The following is a 15696-nucleotide window of genomic DNA, read 5'->3' as shown; positions in this document are numbered from 1 at the left end:
CAAGCCTTAACCTTTCCTTTTCTTACATGTCATTCACCCCTAAGGTAGGCCCAAGGTACCCATGTGAGCAGGGTAGAGTGTATGTGAAAGGTAGGACATGCTCTGGTGTTTGTGGCATGTACTGATAGTGAATTACTGTCAATATCGTTTTTCACTATTGCAGAGGACAGAATGGGGAGTTTGTTTATAACATCTTATGAACATAACTGGCCCTGGAACAAGGTAGGAAAACAAAGTTTAGTATTCCTGAACTCAGAACGTTAAGATGCATCTTTTAGTGAGGGTGATTTTTAAATGCTGTGTTTAAAAATACCACTTTTAGAAAGTAGGTATTTTCTTGCCAAACCTTCCAGTGTGCCTTTGCTAGGTTTGTGTATTGCATGTCTGGCTTTTGGATGACAGGGGCTAGCGAGGGGCAGTGGCTCCAGAAGTCTGATGAGTCCGGGCTAGGCTGTATAGACCTGAGTTGAATTTAGATTAGGAGGAGGAGATTTCCTTTCACCTGCATGGGCCTGGTCTGCCTTCAACAATGCTGTTTCTACCTCCTGCCAGGAAGCTGCACCAGTGAAGACAGGACTGGTTTTGGCTGGGTACAGACACTCTCTGCCTTGAGAGAGCAAAAGATTTGTGTGTATAAAAAGAGGGGCCCAGACCCCAGACTTTTAGATCACTTCTGGGAATCAAGAGGAACCTTTGCTAAGGAGAAGAGTTGGAGAAGCTGAGGAGGAATACTGACCCTGTGTTGTTTGCTGTCTGCGGTTGGCCTGCAGTGGCTACTTTCTTCCAAGGAAAGGAGAAAAGGACTTTGCTGTTTGCTTTATCACCTGCTTGAGGAAAAGATCTCCAAGGGCTTGAAATTGAGCTTGCCTCCTGTTCTGAAGTCTCAGGGATACAAAGATTTCATTTCTTCTATCTCTCCGCATCTGGAACTGCAGTTTCAGCAGTCACAGAAGGAAACTGCAACACTGACCCTGGTGAGCGATGCCATAACCTGCACCAAATCTGTGGGCACCACTCATGAAGAGCACAACACATCGCCCAACGTGCACCGTAGGCCCGACGCCTGCCAACTTCATTCTACATTGACTCCGAAGCCGTCACTGAGGCTGCTGCCTGCACCAGAGCGAGGACACCACTTGTGATGTCTACAATGCACCGTCCTGACTCGCACCGCAGCCCTGACTTCACCAACGCCAGTGCTTCATCAACACAGAGCCTATACTCGACGTGGATAACTCCTGCATCCTTCGACACCTCACCATCATAAGGCACCAACACCTCGCCAACACCATGATGTCACCTTCCGATACAATAAGGAGCAGATGTCTGACCTCCCCTGCACCGCAGTAAAGGAACCAAAGCTTAACCTCCCTTGTGTTGGAAGGAACCAACGAAGCATCACCTGCCCGACGCAGTGCACCATCTTTGCTTTCATCAATTCCAAGGTATTGTTCACTCTGCACCCGAAGGTGCGCACTTCGTGGTCAGTGCTGTTCTTTGGGCTTTTTTATCAGTCACGACATCAGGTGGAGTTATTTGTTGCTACAGACCTCAATTGAGTGAATAACCTGTGTTTGAGGAGATCTTGATAACTGCATTGTGGATTTATGTCGTTTGGTCTTGTTTTGGTTTGGATAAACGTTACTTATTTTTCTAAACTGCTGTGTTGCCCATTTGTAGTCTTTTCACTGTATTAATGTATGTGTTCACAAATGCTTTACACACTGCCCCTGAGTTAAGCCTGTCTGCTTTTGCCAAGCTACCAAGAGGGTAAGCAGTGGTTATTTTAGAAGTGTATCCCCCTTACTCTGACTAGAAGCAAGGGCCCCTATTTGGACAAAGGAACCTACCTCTGCCAACTAGAGACCCCCATTTCTAACCTTGGTGGTCAGCGGTGAGGATCTGGACTTGAATTTGTAACGTACACTACTAGTATTGTGCAGACCATTACACAACCACATATATTTGGTAGAATTCTTTTTCTAGGAATTCTTTTGCATCTTGAGAAATGCCAATTTTCACCATGGGCAAAACCAGCATCATTTGCATCTGTGGATATTGAATTTTAAGGGGAAAGGAATGATACCTACACTGTGACACAACTCAAAACTGTCTGCAAAAGATTTAAAATCTCTGTGAGAGGCCTCATCAGAAAGGAGGAATACGAAAAGGCGCTGAGGGCCTGGTTTGAATCAAGAATTGCTGGTGAGCTTCCAGAGGAGCCTATTGTGGAGGGAGAGAATTTAGATGGGCAGCAAGAGGAGCTATTGGCTTGACTGGGGGGAAGTTGCCTTCCAGGGTGGGCAGCAGTGTATCTTCTAAGGGTCTGTCTCCAGAGGAGTTGGAGGACAGGGAGAGAAGCAGAGTGCATGAGATGGAGCTTGCAAAGCTCAGGCTGGGGAAGGAGTGTGACAAGGAGAGTAAGAAATTGGAGTTGGAGAGCAAAAAAGGTCATGGAGGAGAAAAATATGCTTTTAGAGCATGAGAGAAGGTTGAGGGAGTTGGATCTGAAAGAGAAAAGTTTGGAGATCAATCCCTCTGGTGGAAGCATACATTCCCAAAGATGGTATTAAAGATTTGATGAAGCATGAGGACATTGGTCAGTGAATCATGGCCTTCGAGGTAGCAATAAGGTCCCACTGGGTCCCTGAGAAAGATTGGGGAGGGGAGTTGTGGAGCTGCTCTGTCAGTGAAGGAAGAGAGTCATTACTAGCTTTGCCCACTGAGGATCAGATGTCCTATGCCCCAATGAAGTAGGCCTTGATAGCCAGGTATGGATTGACCCCAGAGCTATATAGGCAGACATTTTGAAACTGCAAGAAGCTGGAGTCAAGTACTTGGGTAGTGTATGTGTCCTATTTTTGCAAAGCATTGGAGGGTTGGTGAAGGGTAGCAAGGTGAATTATTTACAGGGGCTCTATGATTTGGTTGCATGGGAGCACTTGTCAGATATTGTTTTCCAGAGCTACGCCAGCAATTGATTGACAGTAAGCTGACTGACCCCAGAAAGCCTGCTGTGGAAGCGGACTGCTGGGTCAGTACCAGGGTCCAAAAGGGCAATATGAGAGACTCCGCCAAAGGTGGGCAGGGTCCCCAGCAGATGAGTGGGGGGAAAAGGATAAACAGAAGGAGTTCCAAAAAGTGCCTCAAAGTTATCCCCAAGGGAACCATGATAAGGGTTCCCATCCTCCCACTGAAAAGAAGCCATGGATCCCGATGGGTAAGCCTGTTCATAGAGGTTCAAAGGTATGTTTTGGTTGTGATCAGGTGGGTAAAATCTGTATGGAACAGGGTTTCCCTGTCGCTCATAACATACATAATTATATGGGTAGGGAACTGCACACCTATCTAACATCATTAGCCTAATACTCAGGCATTATTACACATTGAATGAATCAACTTCATCTTACTTGGATATATAAAACGATTATACTGTTAAAAAACACTATTGTATATAACCCAACCAAAAATAAGCAGGCCATGGGTCCTCATAAGCTTCATGCCTTTACCACACCAGACGTCCTTTGTGCCCCAACTCCCTCTTTAAAGACCTCTCTCAGTTATTTCTGTTCTTCAGCAGAATATCGTTCCCTTTTGTAGATTCTCTCACAAGGTACAAACTATGTGAAACAGGGTCTCTTTGTTTCTTGTAACATGCATGAGACTATGCGTTGGGAACTTCACACAAATCTGACATCATTAGCCTAATACTCGTGTATTATCAAACATCGAAGAAGCAGATTCATCTTACTTATACATAGATATAAAAAAAATTACATAATAAAAAATACACTATCATATATAACCCTAACAAAAATAAAGAATATTATTGGGTTATTGGTTGGTGGGAAAAGGTCATGACATCTTAGGATGAAGGGCATCTCTGATAGAGCTTTATATTCATGTGACATGAATTCATCAAGGCTCCCTTCTCATGTGGTAGGCGTGCAGTAATTTGGAGGATGCAGAGCCTTAAGCCTTGGATGGTCATATCAAGTGGAGAAGTGTGGCTCAATGGTTAGAGCGGCAGACCCTGATGCAGAGGTCTAGCCCGGGACCAGGGTTCAATTCCTCACCTCGGCGGGTCTTGGGCTCAAAATTCCACGGACCAGATAACTCTCGCCTCGGTGCCAATTCCAATCATGGAGTCCCACTCTGCAAATCTGGGCAATAGCTTGCTTAATCTCCACAACGGCCCTCACAATGCTAAGGAAGCCTGGCCTCCACCTTGGGGTGCCCAGAAGTGGACGCCTCACAGGGAAAGCCAGGATTTGTTCCACAGCGGTATTTGTACAAGCGCCTTGAGACCCTTGCGGGTGAGTAGTACGCTATACAAGTATCAATTTACAATTTACATAATTTCATCTATGCATTGGGAACCATTTGTTGTGCTTCTCAAAGCATCTGCAATACACCATAATTCCTTTTAACTAAAACTAAATTGAGATAGGTTTCATGGCTGCGGGTGACTGTATGTCTCACAACATTTACAAACTTCGAGAATGTCAAAAATTGTAGTTGTTTCCAGAAAGGTGTACTATAGGCAATATAACTGCAGGGAAGCAGAGAGCAAGCAGTTTGAATAATGCTATTTAGACTGTCCATTTGTTTCAGAGCTAACCTATAAAGGAATAGAAGAATAAAGACGGGTTGTGTATTTTTCAGTACGATACCACATGAATAGAAAAACAGGGTCACTGATTTGATTTGACTAATTGTATGAAATAATGAACGGTCAGCTGAACTTTGGGTGTGTGCATAATATTATTTAACATTAAAAAAAAACAGTCTTTCAAAATCATGCATTAAAGAGCGCAAAGTGTCACATCATAGCCCAACACACAACAATAGGGCGCTTTTGTTAAGATCAGTCAGACAATGACTACAACTGCAATTGTGCCCTATTGGATGAAGGAAGTGTGGGCCACCCTAAAGTTACAGGCTACAAATGACATGGAGGCACCAATATAATAAGAAGCTATACGATTTACTGATTTTCTCTTCTCTGGTCTACTGATAAGGATTCTGTTGTTGATATTATCATTTTTTTTATCCTTGTCTGAATAATTGAAGTCTGGGTATGTTTGGTTTGACTATATGCAAGTATATGTGAGTTTTTCTTTTGGGAGGGGGTGCTTCCGGGGTGTGTATGCTATATTGCTGTTACATCATGTATTTTCACCTGGAATATATTTGTAATTATGATTTCATTTTTCTTTCTAGATTAATGAAAACAGCCTGTCTAAACACAAACGAGCTTGTGAGAATGGTGCAAACCCATATCCCATTTACGCTGCAGTGGAAAAAAGTAACATCACGAGCGGCAAAAAAAATGCCTCTGGTACGAACATGTGTGTGTAAAAAGTTTAGATTGCTAAATTTATTTATCAAAACTTAACAATAAGTTGAGTAATCATGTTATGTTCAATTGCAACAGTACTTCTCGTGGAAAAGGTTTTTCTTCTTAGTTTACATATAAATAACTAGTGCACAGTTCCGCTTCTAATCTTGTCCACTCTATATTGGGATCAAATTTCCACATGCTAAGCCAGGAAGTGTTGAAAATTATATTAAGTATAAAACCAAAAAAATGAATGGCTCTTCCAGCATACATGTAATTGTAAATCTGCTGGCTTAAAAAGTACAAACAATTCATAGACATAAGATTCTGAAGACAAAATGGATCAAAATAAGTAAAGGTAAATATGTATGAATTAGTCAGTATTTCTGTAGCGCAGCCTATTCTTGCAAAAAAAACAAGGGGCAGATTTACAAGACCCTTGCGCCACTTTTGCGTCACTTTTAACATGGGAAGAGTGACGAAAAAGTGACGCAAGGGGCTTCTAAATCTGCTCTCTAGTGTCTAGCCTCTAGCTTAAACAATCAGAAAGTATATACAAGCATTCAAAACATAACCATATTGAACATTACAAACGTAATTAAACAGAGAGTCCTAAACTTGGCACTAAATACTAATAAATACAGTGAGCTGTACTTTTTCAATTCTGCTTTGGCACCTGTCGAAGTTGGGATCAAGTGAATCTAACATGGTGGATAGTTCTGTGATACAGCCCCAGAGACAGCTATACTTGATGGTAAAATTTGACCTCTTCCATCTAGAAAACAAATATGTGGGATCTAATGTATAATCCACTACTATCTGACAAAGCCGGAGTCATTCTCAAAATAACAAAGGAACAAAGAGCAGAGGGCCCATGAGAGCAAATACACCAGCTGGACCGGGAAAAGGGACACTAATAAAAAGAAGCATTTCCTGGCTGGTGAACATATACAATTATAATTAAAAATATCATGCATTAAAGAGCACAAAGTGTCACATCATAGCCCAACACACAATAGGGCGCTTTTGTTAAGATCAGTCAGACAAGGACCACAACTACAATTGTGCCCTATTGGATGAAGGAAGTGTGGGCAACCCTAAAGTTACAATCTACAAATGACAAGGAGGCACCAATATATTATGAAGCTATACGATTTACTGATTTTCTCTTCTCTGGTCTACTGTTAAGGATTCTGTTGTTGATTTTATCAATTTGTATTATCCATGTCTGAATAATTGAAGTCTGGGTATGTTAGGGTATGCTTGGTTTGACTATATGCAAGTATATGTGAGTCTTACTTTTGGGGGTTGCTTCCTGACTTATTGTGAATTATGGGTCCGGAGTGTGTATTTCAAAGTATTTTTCCATCTTTCTGTTTATTCAAGTTTTGTATTGTTTGTTGTGCTGTATCACTGATTTCAAAGTCATGATAAAGTATTTATATAAAATGAGAAATAGAAAAGAATAGCTTTTGTAAAAAAGAAATTGTGTGCTACAAGAATTACTCTAAGGGATTCGACCCGATTGTTGTGGGTTGGGCTATGATGCAACACTTTGCACTCTTTAATGTATGATTTTTCATTATAATTGTATATCTTCACCAGGCAGGAACTGCTCCTGTCAGTAGTGTACCTATTAAAATAATCAGGAGTAAGTCCTGCAAGGTCTTCCAAGGAAGGCTCAAAAACCTCCTTTTAATCTCAACAGCAATTCAAGACTTTGAAGGTGCCACACATAGTAAGGCTTGCATAACTCAAAATGATCCTAATAGACATTTTCTGTTCGCACTGAAGGTGCAGAATGTAGGACTGCGAAATTTCAGAAAGATGACTTGCAGGTAGAGCCGGGAAAACACAACAGCTTGTTCAAGCTCCATTCTGTCATTAGTGCAGAATGGAGGACAGATCTTGAATGATTGCAGAGATGATAGTGAAACGTTTCACAACAGTAAGGATCTGTTAGTGAAAGGCACACCAACATCAAATTATCCTCCCTGGTTCCTGACAGCTTAGCCCATCGATGAGGGTCACTCCAATGGCAGTGGCCATTCAGAAGAAGGAGAAAAGGAGTTCAAAATGAGTCTGAAGGAAAATGTACATTTTCCTTAACCTTGATGGTCAGAAAATCAGGATTTTATTAAAGACATGGAGGCTTATATTATTGCACTCGTCTTTATCATGGGGCACATGCATCAACCAAAATACCAGTTGCAAAGGGGCCGATTCGCTGAATTTGCCCCATTGCAACCTGTATTTTGGCATTTGGGCTGCATCAACCCAAATGCAAAGTTTCAAAATAGGTAATCGCAAAAATTTGATGACCTAAATTATGAATGCATTTAGGGAACCGTAAATTGCGATTCCCTATTTGGAATGCAACAAGCCTTTCCTAAATGCGACTTTGCATTTAGGAAACTCGAATTACCATGAACTGTAAGTTGATGGTAATTTGCAAAAACCTGTGCACACATGCCAATTTCAGGGGTGCATCAGGGTGGTCTTTTATCCCCCTTACACAGTTGAAAGTGCATGCGCAATTGCACATGCAATTCCCAATCATTCCTATGGGCCTCTAGGCCCATAGGAATGAATGGGAAGCTATTCCTTAATTGCGAATCGCAATTTGCGATTTGCAATTAAGAAATATGTAGGAATCGCTAATATTTTAGCCAAACCTCCATGCATAGGCAATTGTGATTCCATAATTGTGATACCTTAATAATCACAATTATGGAATCGCAATTGCCTTGTTGATGCATGTGCCCCTTAGAACACTACCAAGAAGCAAAGGTCCAATCTAATGAAAGACCAGAACACTCTGATCTATCCCTTCTTTTTAAAAACTTTTCAAACAATACCCACAGGTGACACAAATCTAATAGAAACTAAACATAATAGAGTTGTTAACTTGTGTGATAATAACTTTAGACTTAATAAGTAATTTGTTCCAAGATTATCTTAGTACCTCAATACTTTAGACACATTCCATAAAGAGTTATATCTAGATATCGGTGGTTTTAAAATTTGTATACTCCTCAACAGTCTCTTTATCAAAACATTTTGGCATACCGAAGTACCATTTACTACTATATGACCAGCAGCAATCGCAACTCAATGAACATTGATAGTTCTATAAGATAAACCTCTTCAGACAGATAGTTTGCTATCTCTATGATATCCACTGAAATGGGATCAAAACTCCATTCCACGCACCAGCAAACCCATTTTTTTCATGTCAATCTATTCATCTTACATGTTGCCGGTGCACAAGATTCCCTGATAAGATTTGATGCTCGCTGTGTAAGTCCTGGAACCTCCCATATTTTCTTGAAATTCTCCATACCATCATTCTCAACTGACAGTCTAACACCAAGTTGTGCAGTTCTCCTGCTGGCCCTCATAAAATCTCTGGTAACAAAATGGGGTAATCTACCAACATTTCTAACAGCATATGATAACACACTGACGACTTCCAAAGTGGTGTCACTAGAACCACTGTCACCTTCCATTTGCGAGCCATCATAATTACTTGTGTTATCATTGAAAATGGCGGGAAAGCATACCCTATCAGAACCCTCCAATCCTGCCTGAAAGCGTCTATTCCAGCAGACGCAGGGTCCGGACGCAAACTGTAAAACGTCTTCAACTGGATATTCAGCCTGTCTGCAAACAAGTCTATCTGAAAAGGACCCCAAAGATCCATCAGCTTCAAAACAATTCCTCTGTCCCAAGACCAATTGCTCGCATCACTGTGATTCATTGAAAACCAATCTGCCTCCACATTGTCTAGACCAGGGATATATTCCACCTGAACTACAATGTTCTGTCTCAAACAATAGTACCAAACCACCTTTGCTGAAACTGCCAAATCCTTTGATTTTAGACCCCTTGCGTGTTCACATTTCTCACAGCTGACACATTGTCCATTCTCAGAAAAACTGAACACTTTGCTGTGTTCTTCATAAAACTCTTTATCACGAAAGATTCATCTAGAAGTTCCAAGCAGTTTATATGCAAGCTATTCTCTCTCTCTGTCCACAGAGCTCCTGTAGAAGTTGAAACACAGTTCGCTCCCCAAACTGATATGCTTGCATCTGATTCTATGACCAAATCTGGTAGTGACCCAAACATAGCTTTCCCATTGCACGCTACCATATTTTTTAACCTCCAGTCCAATTATTCCCTGGCCTCCTCTGAAAGAATAACCTCCTCTGAATATTTCAATCCTTGTCTCAGGAGGTTTGCTCTTCAAATGTTGGAGAGCACGATAATTCAAAGGTCTTGGCAAAATGGCTTGAATTGTAGAAGATAATAATCCTATCACCCTTGCTAACATCCTCAGCGATATTCTCCCCATCAGTAAAATATTCCTTTGTTCCCTTTTTATACATTTCAATTTCTCTTTCGGAAGTTTTAATTGTCTCTGTACTCTGTCTATCATGAATCCTCGGAACTGAGTCACCTGGCTTGGAATTAAACATAACTTATGTCTGTTTACTACAAACCCTAGGTCCTCTAATAATGTTATTATCATAAGAGTATGATGCAGGACCTTTGATCTCCTTTGATCCATTAGCAGGATGTCATCTAAGTAAATAATTAGACGAACACCTCTTTCTCTCAAGAAGGCTGCAACTAGCCATAGAACCTTGTTGAAACACCAGGGGGCTGATGAGAGACCACAAGGGAGACAAACAAACTTCCACATCCTTCCACCCCATCTGAAATGAAGGTATGGTTGATGATCTCTGCAAATAGGATTTATCAAGTACACATCCTTTAAATCTAACCTTGTTAGCCTGTCTCCTGATTGCAAGACCTGCCCTATTAAATGTAAACATTCGATTATGAAATTATGATATTCTTCCCAGTCATTCAGACTCTTTAGTTGTATTACTGGTCTCATACTTTTGTTTTTTTTCGGTATTAAAAAAAATATTGCTCTCAAACCCTTTTAGAGCACCCCTCAATTCTATAATGGCACCTTTTTCTTTCAGATCCTGTACTTCTTTGTTAACTAATTCTGGTAATTCTTCATTGAATCTTATCATTTCTGGGATATGATCCTGTACTGGTTTTCACACAAAATCTATGTGGTTGCCGATTTTTGTTTCTAACTCCCAGGGATCTCTTGTTACTGTTAACCAGTTGTTGAAAAACTGAGCAAGTCTGGCATTCAGTTTTTCAGGGGTAACAGAAAGGTCTTGACCTACCTGATCCACATGAACGACATTCTCCTTGCGATCTTCCTCCTTTATAGCCTTACCTTTGAGTGTAGAACCCTCCCCATTGATATTGTGTTTGATCGAGGTTAGGTTTAAACCCCCTATAAAATGAGGTCCTGATGCTCCCTTGGTGTCGCCTAGGGAACCGACCTCTCGTTTGCCCAGCCCACCAAAAAGACATCTATCAAACACCTTTGTAATCTCTCTTTGAGATTTTTGCAGAGAGTTGAAAGCCCCCACATATTTTGACATCTCCTTAATGAAATAATCGCCAAAAAGTAGGCAATTAGATGCTTGCCCCAATTTAGGGTCTATTTTAAGAAGGATACTTTTCCTCATCTCTACTGCAATGGCTGTATTAGCCTTACCGAGCAGGCATACTGCCCGCTGGATCCATTGCCTCAATTCCTCTGTGTCCAGACTGAGGTGTCATAGTGAGCAAAATAATAATGGTTTGGGTGTGCGACCCTAAGCAATTGCCAGTGGTTTTGTTGCAGACAAGCATCCCTCTGTGTGTTTTATAGAACAAGCATAACCCACACTATTACCTTGCACAGACACCTGTCATAGATTTGCTCTGAAGAAATCTGATTTTGTACCAACCTTGGTTAATTTTAACAGGATGAGCAGCAGAGTTTTCGGCAGATCGGGTGCATTAGCCATGTAATTCCTCATCACTTTTGTCGATACCTAAGCTGTCTCTGTGCCCAGTTCTAAGGAAATATATCCACCTTTGCATATTTCTCCTACTTTCATGTTGGAAGTCAGGGGGTTTGAGCATTGCTGTGATCTAAGACGAGTCACTCTACCACAATGTGTCTCACTTCCCATAACAATAAAGTGTCAAACAGATCTTTATACATATGAATAACTCACCCTTTTTAAGAAAGTAAAATTAAAAGCAGAACTGTTGTCCTAATACATAGGAGACTGTTATGAAACTATAGTGCATAGCTTGTCATTCCAATAGTTCCTCCCTTGGTCAATTAATGTCCATGCGGCACTGTCAATGTAAGAGCATTGTTGAATGAAGATACACATGCATCTTTTAAAAGTTAGTTAACTATTAAACTCGATACTTGGTTACATGAAAGCAATCAATACCAACACTATAAGCGTAGTTTGGTCTGAAGCACTCAATACAAACTACCTATTTAAAAAATATTTTTAACCTGTGAGGTATGGGCTATTAGATTTGTAATCCAATTATACCAGCTTAAAAAGATGCATACTTTTAGCAGTGGCCTTCTCACACATTTTCATATCTGTTGCCCGAAGGTACAGTTTCACCACACCAAAAAATGGCTTTGTGATGAAAGACGTTTGCTGTCTAGTCCTAATTGGGAACATTCTCAATGGACATGCAATTATTATTGTGAGGATCCCTTACATCTAGGTGTGTTTCCCTATCCTCTTTTGTTACTAAATTTGTTTCCAGGTGGTCTTTGCATAAGTGAAATAGGTTTGAACAAGGGTTTTTTCATGTCGCAATATAGATTAATGGCCCCCAGTCCCTATTTTATGTATAATGAATATCTGAATACAGTTGAACCTGAATGGGCCCTCATTGGGCTATATTCTTTATCTTTCCCGGGGAACATCCATGTTCGCAAAGCCTAACCATGAAGTTCAGTTTGTGGAATATTGAGCCGGTGGATATTCTGCAGTAGGAAATAATTTGTTGTCAGAAAAAGCTGCTAGTTCAAATTCTGTGATTTTGATTTTAAGTCTACTTCTGTGGCATTGATTTATAATGCTTAGAAATATCACTTATTGTTAAGCTAACTGTTGTAATGGTTAATTCCCCTCTTCTTTCTTCACATCGATGCTCTCTCTCTGTTCAGCCTGCATGGCAGGAGAATGACGTATGATGTCATGGAATGTTGGTGTGTGGACTGGTGGAGAGCGTCAGTTGGAGGATGAGAGGCTGAGCAGAGGGAGACTGCTCCTGGTGGGGCTGTACAACTATACTTCTATCCTATTTACCATCCTACCTTCATCTTCTACAACTATAACTAAAACTAATAAAGGAACTACTTGGAACTACCTCCTGGTCTACACTTTGGATTATTTATTTACAACACTAACATCCACAACTGCTGTGAATTGGGCAATTAGAGTTTACTGTAATCTAAGTGAGAGATAGTATACCTTTGAAGCACTGTTTAGAAATTGATGATATGGTAGTTACAGAATCGATTGAAATACCAATTGTACTTTTGTAGAGTTTATCTTACTTTCATTGTTCCTCTTCTTGCAGGCACCTGGTTTGAGTTCACCCCCCATGATGCTGGATTCCCTGATTATGGAGCATTTGTCAAGACTGAAGTCATTGGAAGCCAGTTTAACAAGGGCGACTTAGCAACTACGAAAGCAGAGCAAACGATCTGCTACCTGAGAGGTTAAAGACATTTACATATACATACGTATTAATATGTGCCAGTTTTAATAAATATTAGACTTTTTAGTAACAATTGCTAATCAGAAAGCATGAAGCATCGTATCTGAGGTATACTTGATAGCACTTTTCGGAAGACAACTCACATGGCATATAGGGGAATTTGCTGTAAATGTTATAATATTCGTAGATATGACCAAGAATATGTGATTAAAGAGTCTACACCTGCCCTGAACATTGGCAGTAATCTTATAAATATAGAAGTTCCATCTGTCTACGTAAGTGCTTTTCCAGCCTATTACCAGGTTGGCAAAACACTGCTCCTGATTGCAAAATAGCCGCTGGCTCTGCCCACAGAATCACAATCGGACCATCATTAAACTGCAGGAAAAGTCATTTTTCTGCCAATATTTTTTAGCTACGACAGATCCATGTAAGAATTAGGGATGTATGAAAATGTGTGCAATTTGCATTTGTGTAATTTCACAAAATTCAAATTTGAAATGTAGTCCTACACGTTAGTACAAAATGTCCCCTCATATCACGTTCTGCACAATGATGCATTTTGAATTAAAAATAATTTGAAAAACACAATTGCTGCTAACAACAGGCACATGCATTTTGGTTGCACGCATTTCTCCAGTGCTCTTGCTCTATAATTTTGCCATTCACGATACCGTATAGTGGTGAGAGTCAGGGAATTTAACAAAACAGGCATAATGTGAAATTCCCAAAATTACATGATATACACCCTAGTCATTTAAATTTTGCCCAGACCTAATTCATGAAAGCCAGGCTTAAAACGACATGCCACATTCTTTTCTAAGAAAACTCCAACTATATAAGTGAAACTTCCATAGTGAATACCAAAAATGTACTCTCAACTTTGAGGGGTTCATTTATAGAACGTTCACTTTGTAATGAAAAATGCACCGTGTCACCAGGTCATGGTGGGCAAATCCCCAGACATGATTATCATCATGCAGCAGGAGCCACATCAGGGAAAACAACTGCTACAATGACAGGGAATATCAAATGTTGTCAACCACCATCTGTTGGTGTTACAGAGATATTCCACTCCTAAAGGGTGGCTGACATGTAGTGTAAGAAAACAGTGCTTAATTTGAGCCAGTGGTTTCCGGTGTTTGGCACCATCACTTAATGTTAAACACCAGCGCTTGTGAAAGTCTGCAACAAGGTGGCGCTGTCTGTCTGATATAGAGATGACCACAACCACAATTAAATATCAATTCAACCCACATTAAAAAGGACTATTACCTTCCGCCCAAGTCCCTCCTATAGGTTTGGGGGCCAAAAAGAGTCAGAATTGACACACTCGTAGAAGTTTGATGGTTAGTAGTTGTGTTGTTACTATCATTGGCAGCATAGCAGGGGCAATGCATGATGCACGATACAGTGGTCCATCAGTCACAATACAGACTATAGGCTTGATAAAAGGAAGACAATATTTAATTACTCTGTTTTCCGATACAAGGGGCACTTTGGTATTATTATTCTGTGTACCCCTGTTGACTTGTCATCCTTGGCGTGGTTTTCCCTGACTTTTTGCCTTTACCTCCTGTATTTTTTATGCTATGCTGGATTTCATTTTGTCTGGCTTAGACTCTTTGGGCACTTTGCCACTGCTGATCATTCTCAAAGTACAAGTATTCCCTGCATAAATTTGTATTATGATTGGTTATCCATGATTGACATATTTGATTCACTTGTGAGTCCCTAGTAAAGTGCACTGAGTGTGCCAGGGCCTGTAATCAAATGCTACTAGTGGGCCTGCAGCACTGATTGTGCCAAACACACACGTAGCCTTTCAAATGTATCTCAGACCTGCCATTAAGCATTGATATTGTGAGGCCACTGGAACCCAAGATAGCCTTAGGCAACAAGTATAACTCGACACCTAGAAGCTGTCCCTCTCAGGACGATAACGGTCCCTATGTTGAGCCATGCATTGTTGGGGATCTTTTCCCATGTGAGGTTCCTCAGATAGGTGCTCTCTGACCGAGGTACAAGCTTCAGATCTAGGTTTATGATGTCTTTATATGAGGAGTGCAGTGTAATATACAAATTCACCCTCCTTATCACCTCCAAAAAAAAGGGTTGGTTGAGAGTTTCAACAGTGCCCTGAAAGTCATGATAAAGGGTCTTACAGAATCCATTAAACGTAAGTTGGACGTCTTCTTAACATGCCTGTTGTTTAACTACAGGGAGTTTCCACAGAAATTCTTAGGGTTCAGTACCTATGAATTGCTGTATGGGCACCCTGTGAGAGAGCCTCCCAGTCTGAAGAAGGAGGTCTGGGAAAAAGCTCTGTCTAAGACTTCCAAGGATGTGTTTAGCTACATGTTGGCCTTCAGGAACCAGACACAGTGCTTCAGGAAACTTGCTCATGTAAACCTGGAAGGCATCCAGGAGGAGACAAAACAATGGTATGACCAGAATGCCACTCTTGTAGAGTTAAGGCCTGGCCAGAAAGTGTGGGTAATGGCAACAGTGGAGTCTTGCATGCTCCAAGACAAGTGGACTGGGCAATTTGAGGTGGTGGAGCACAAGAGTGAAGTCTCCTACTTGGCAAACTTTCAGACTCCTAGGAACCCTTTGTAGGTCCTGCTTGTGAACCACCTCAAACCTCACTTTGAGAGGTCTGAAGTACTTGTGTTCCTGACTATGGATGATGGAATGGAAGGCTAGAGTTAATCTCTTCCTGACCTCCT

General features: G+C 40.9%; 1 protein-coding gene across 1 annotated transcript in view; it reads left to right on the top strand.

Annotated features, from left to right (window-relative positions):
- LOC147712936 (cytosolic phospholipase A2 gamma-like) overlaps positions 1–15696 on the top strand; it is a 405968-nt gene that overhangs the window by 145774 nt on the left and 244498 nt on the right. Inside the window, exons 7-8 of the mRNA XM_086923599.1 lie at positions 5224–5341; positions 12827–12967. Coding sequence (XP_086779725.1) covers positions 5224–5341; positions 12827–12967 — 259 coding nt within the window. The remainder of the gene's footprint in view (positions 1–5223; positions 5342–12826; positions 12968–15696) is intronic.

The sequence above is a fragment of the Lissotriton vulgaris genome, chromosome 5, assembly GCF_964263255.1.
Source record: "Lissotriton vulgaris chromosome 5, aLisVul1.2, whole genome shotgun sequence".
Taxonomy (NCBI): domain Eukaryota; kingdom Metazoa; phylum Chordata; class Amphibia; order Caudata; family Salamandridae; genus Lissotriton; species Lissotriton vulgaris.
The sequence above is the reverse complement of the archived record's forward strand: the minus strand, read 5'-3'. Positions and strand labels throughout refer to the sequence as shown.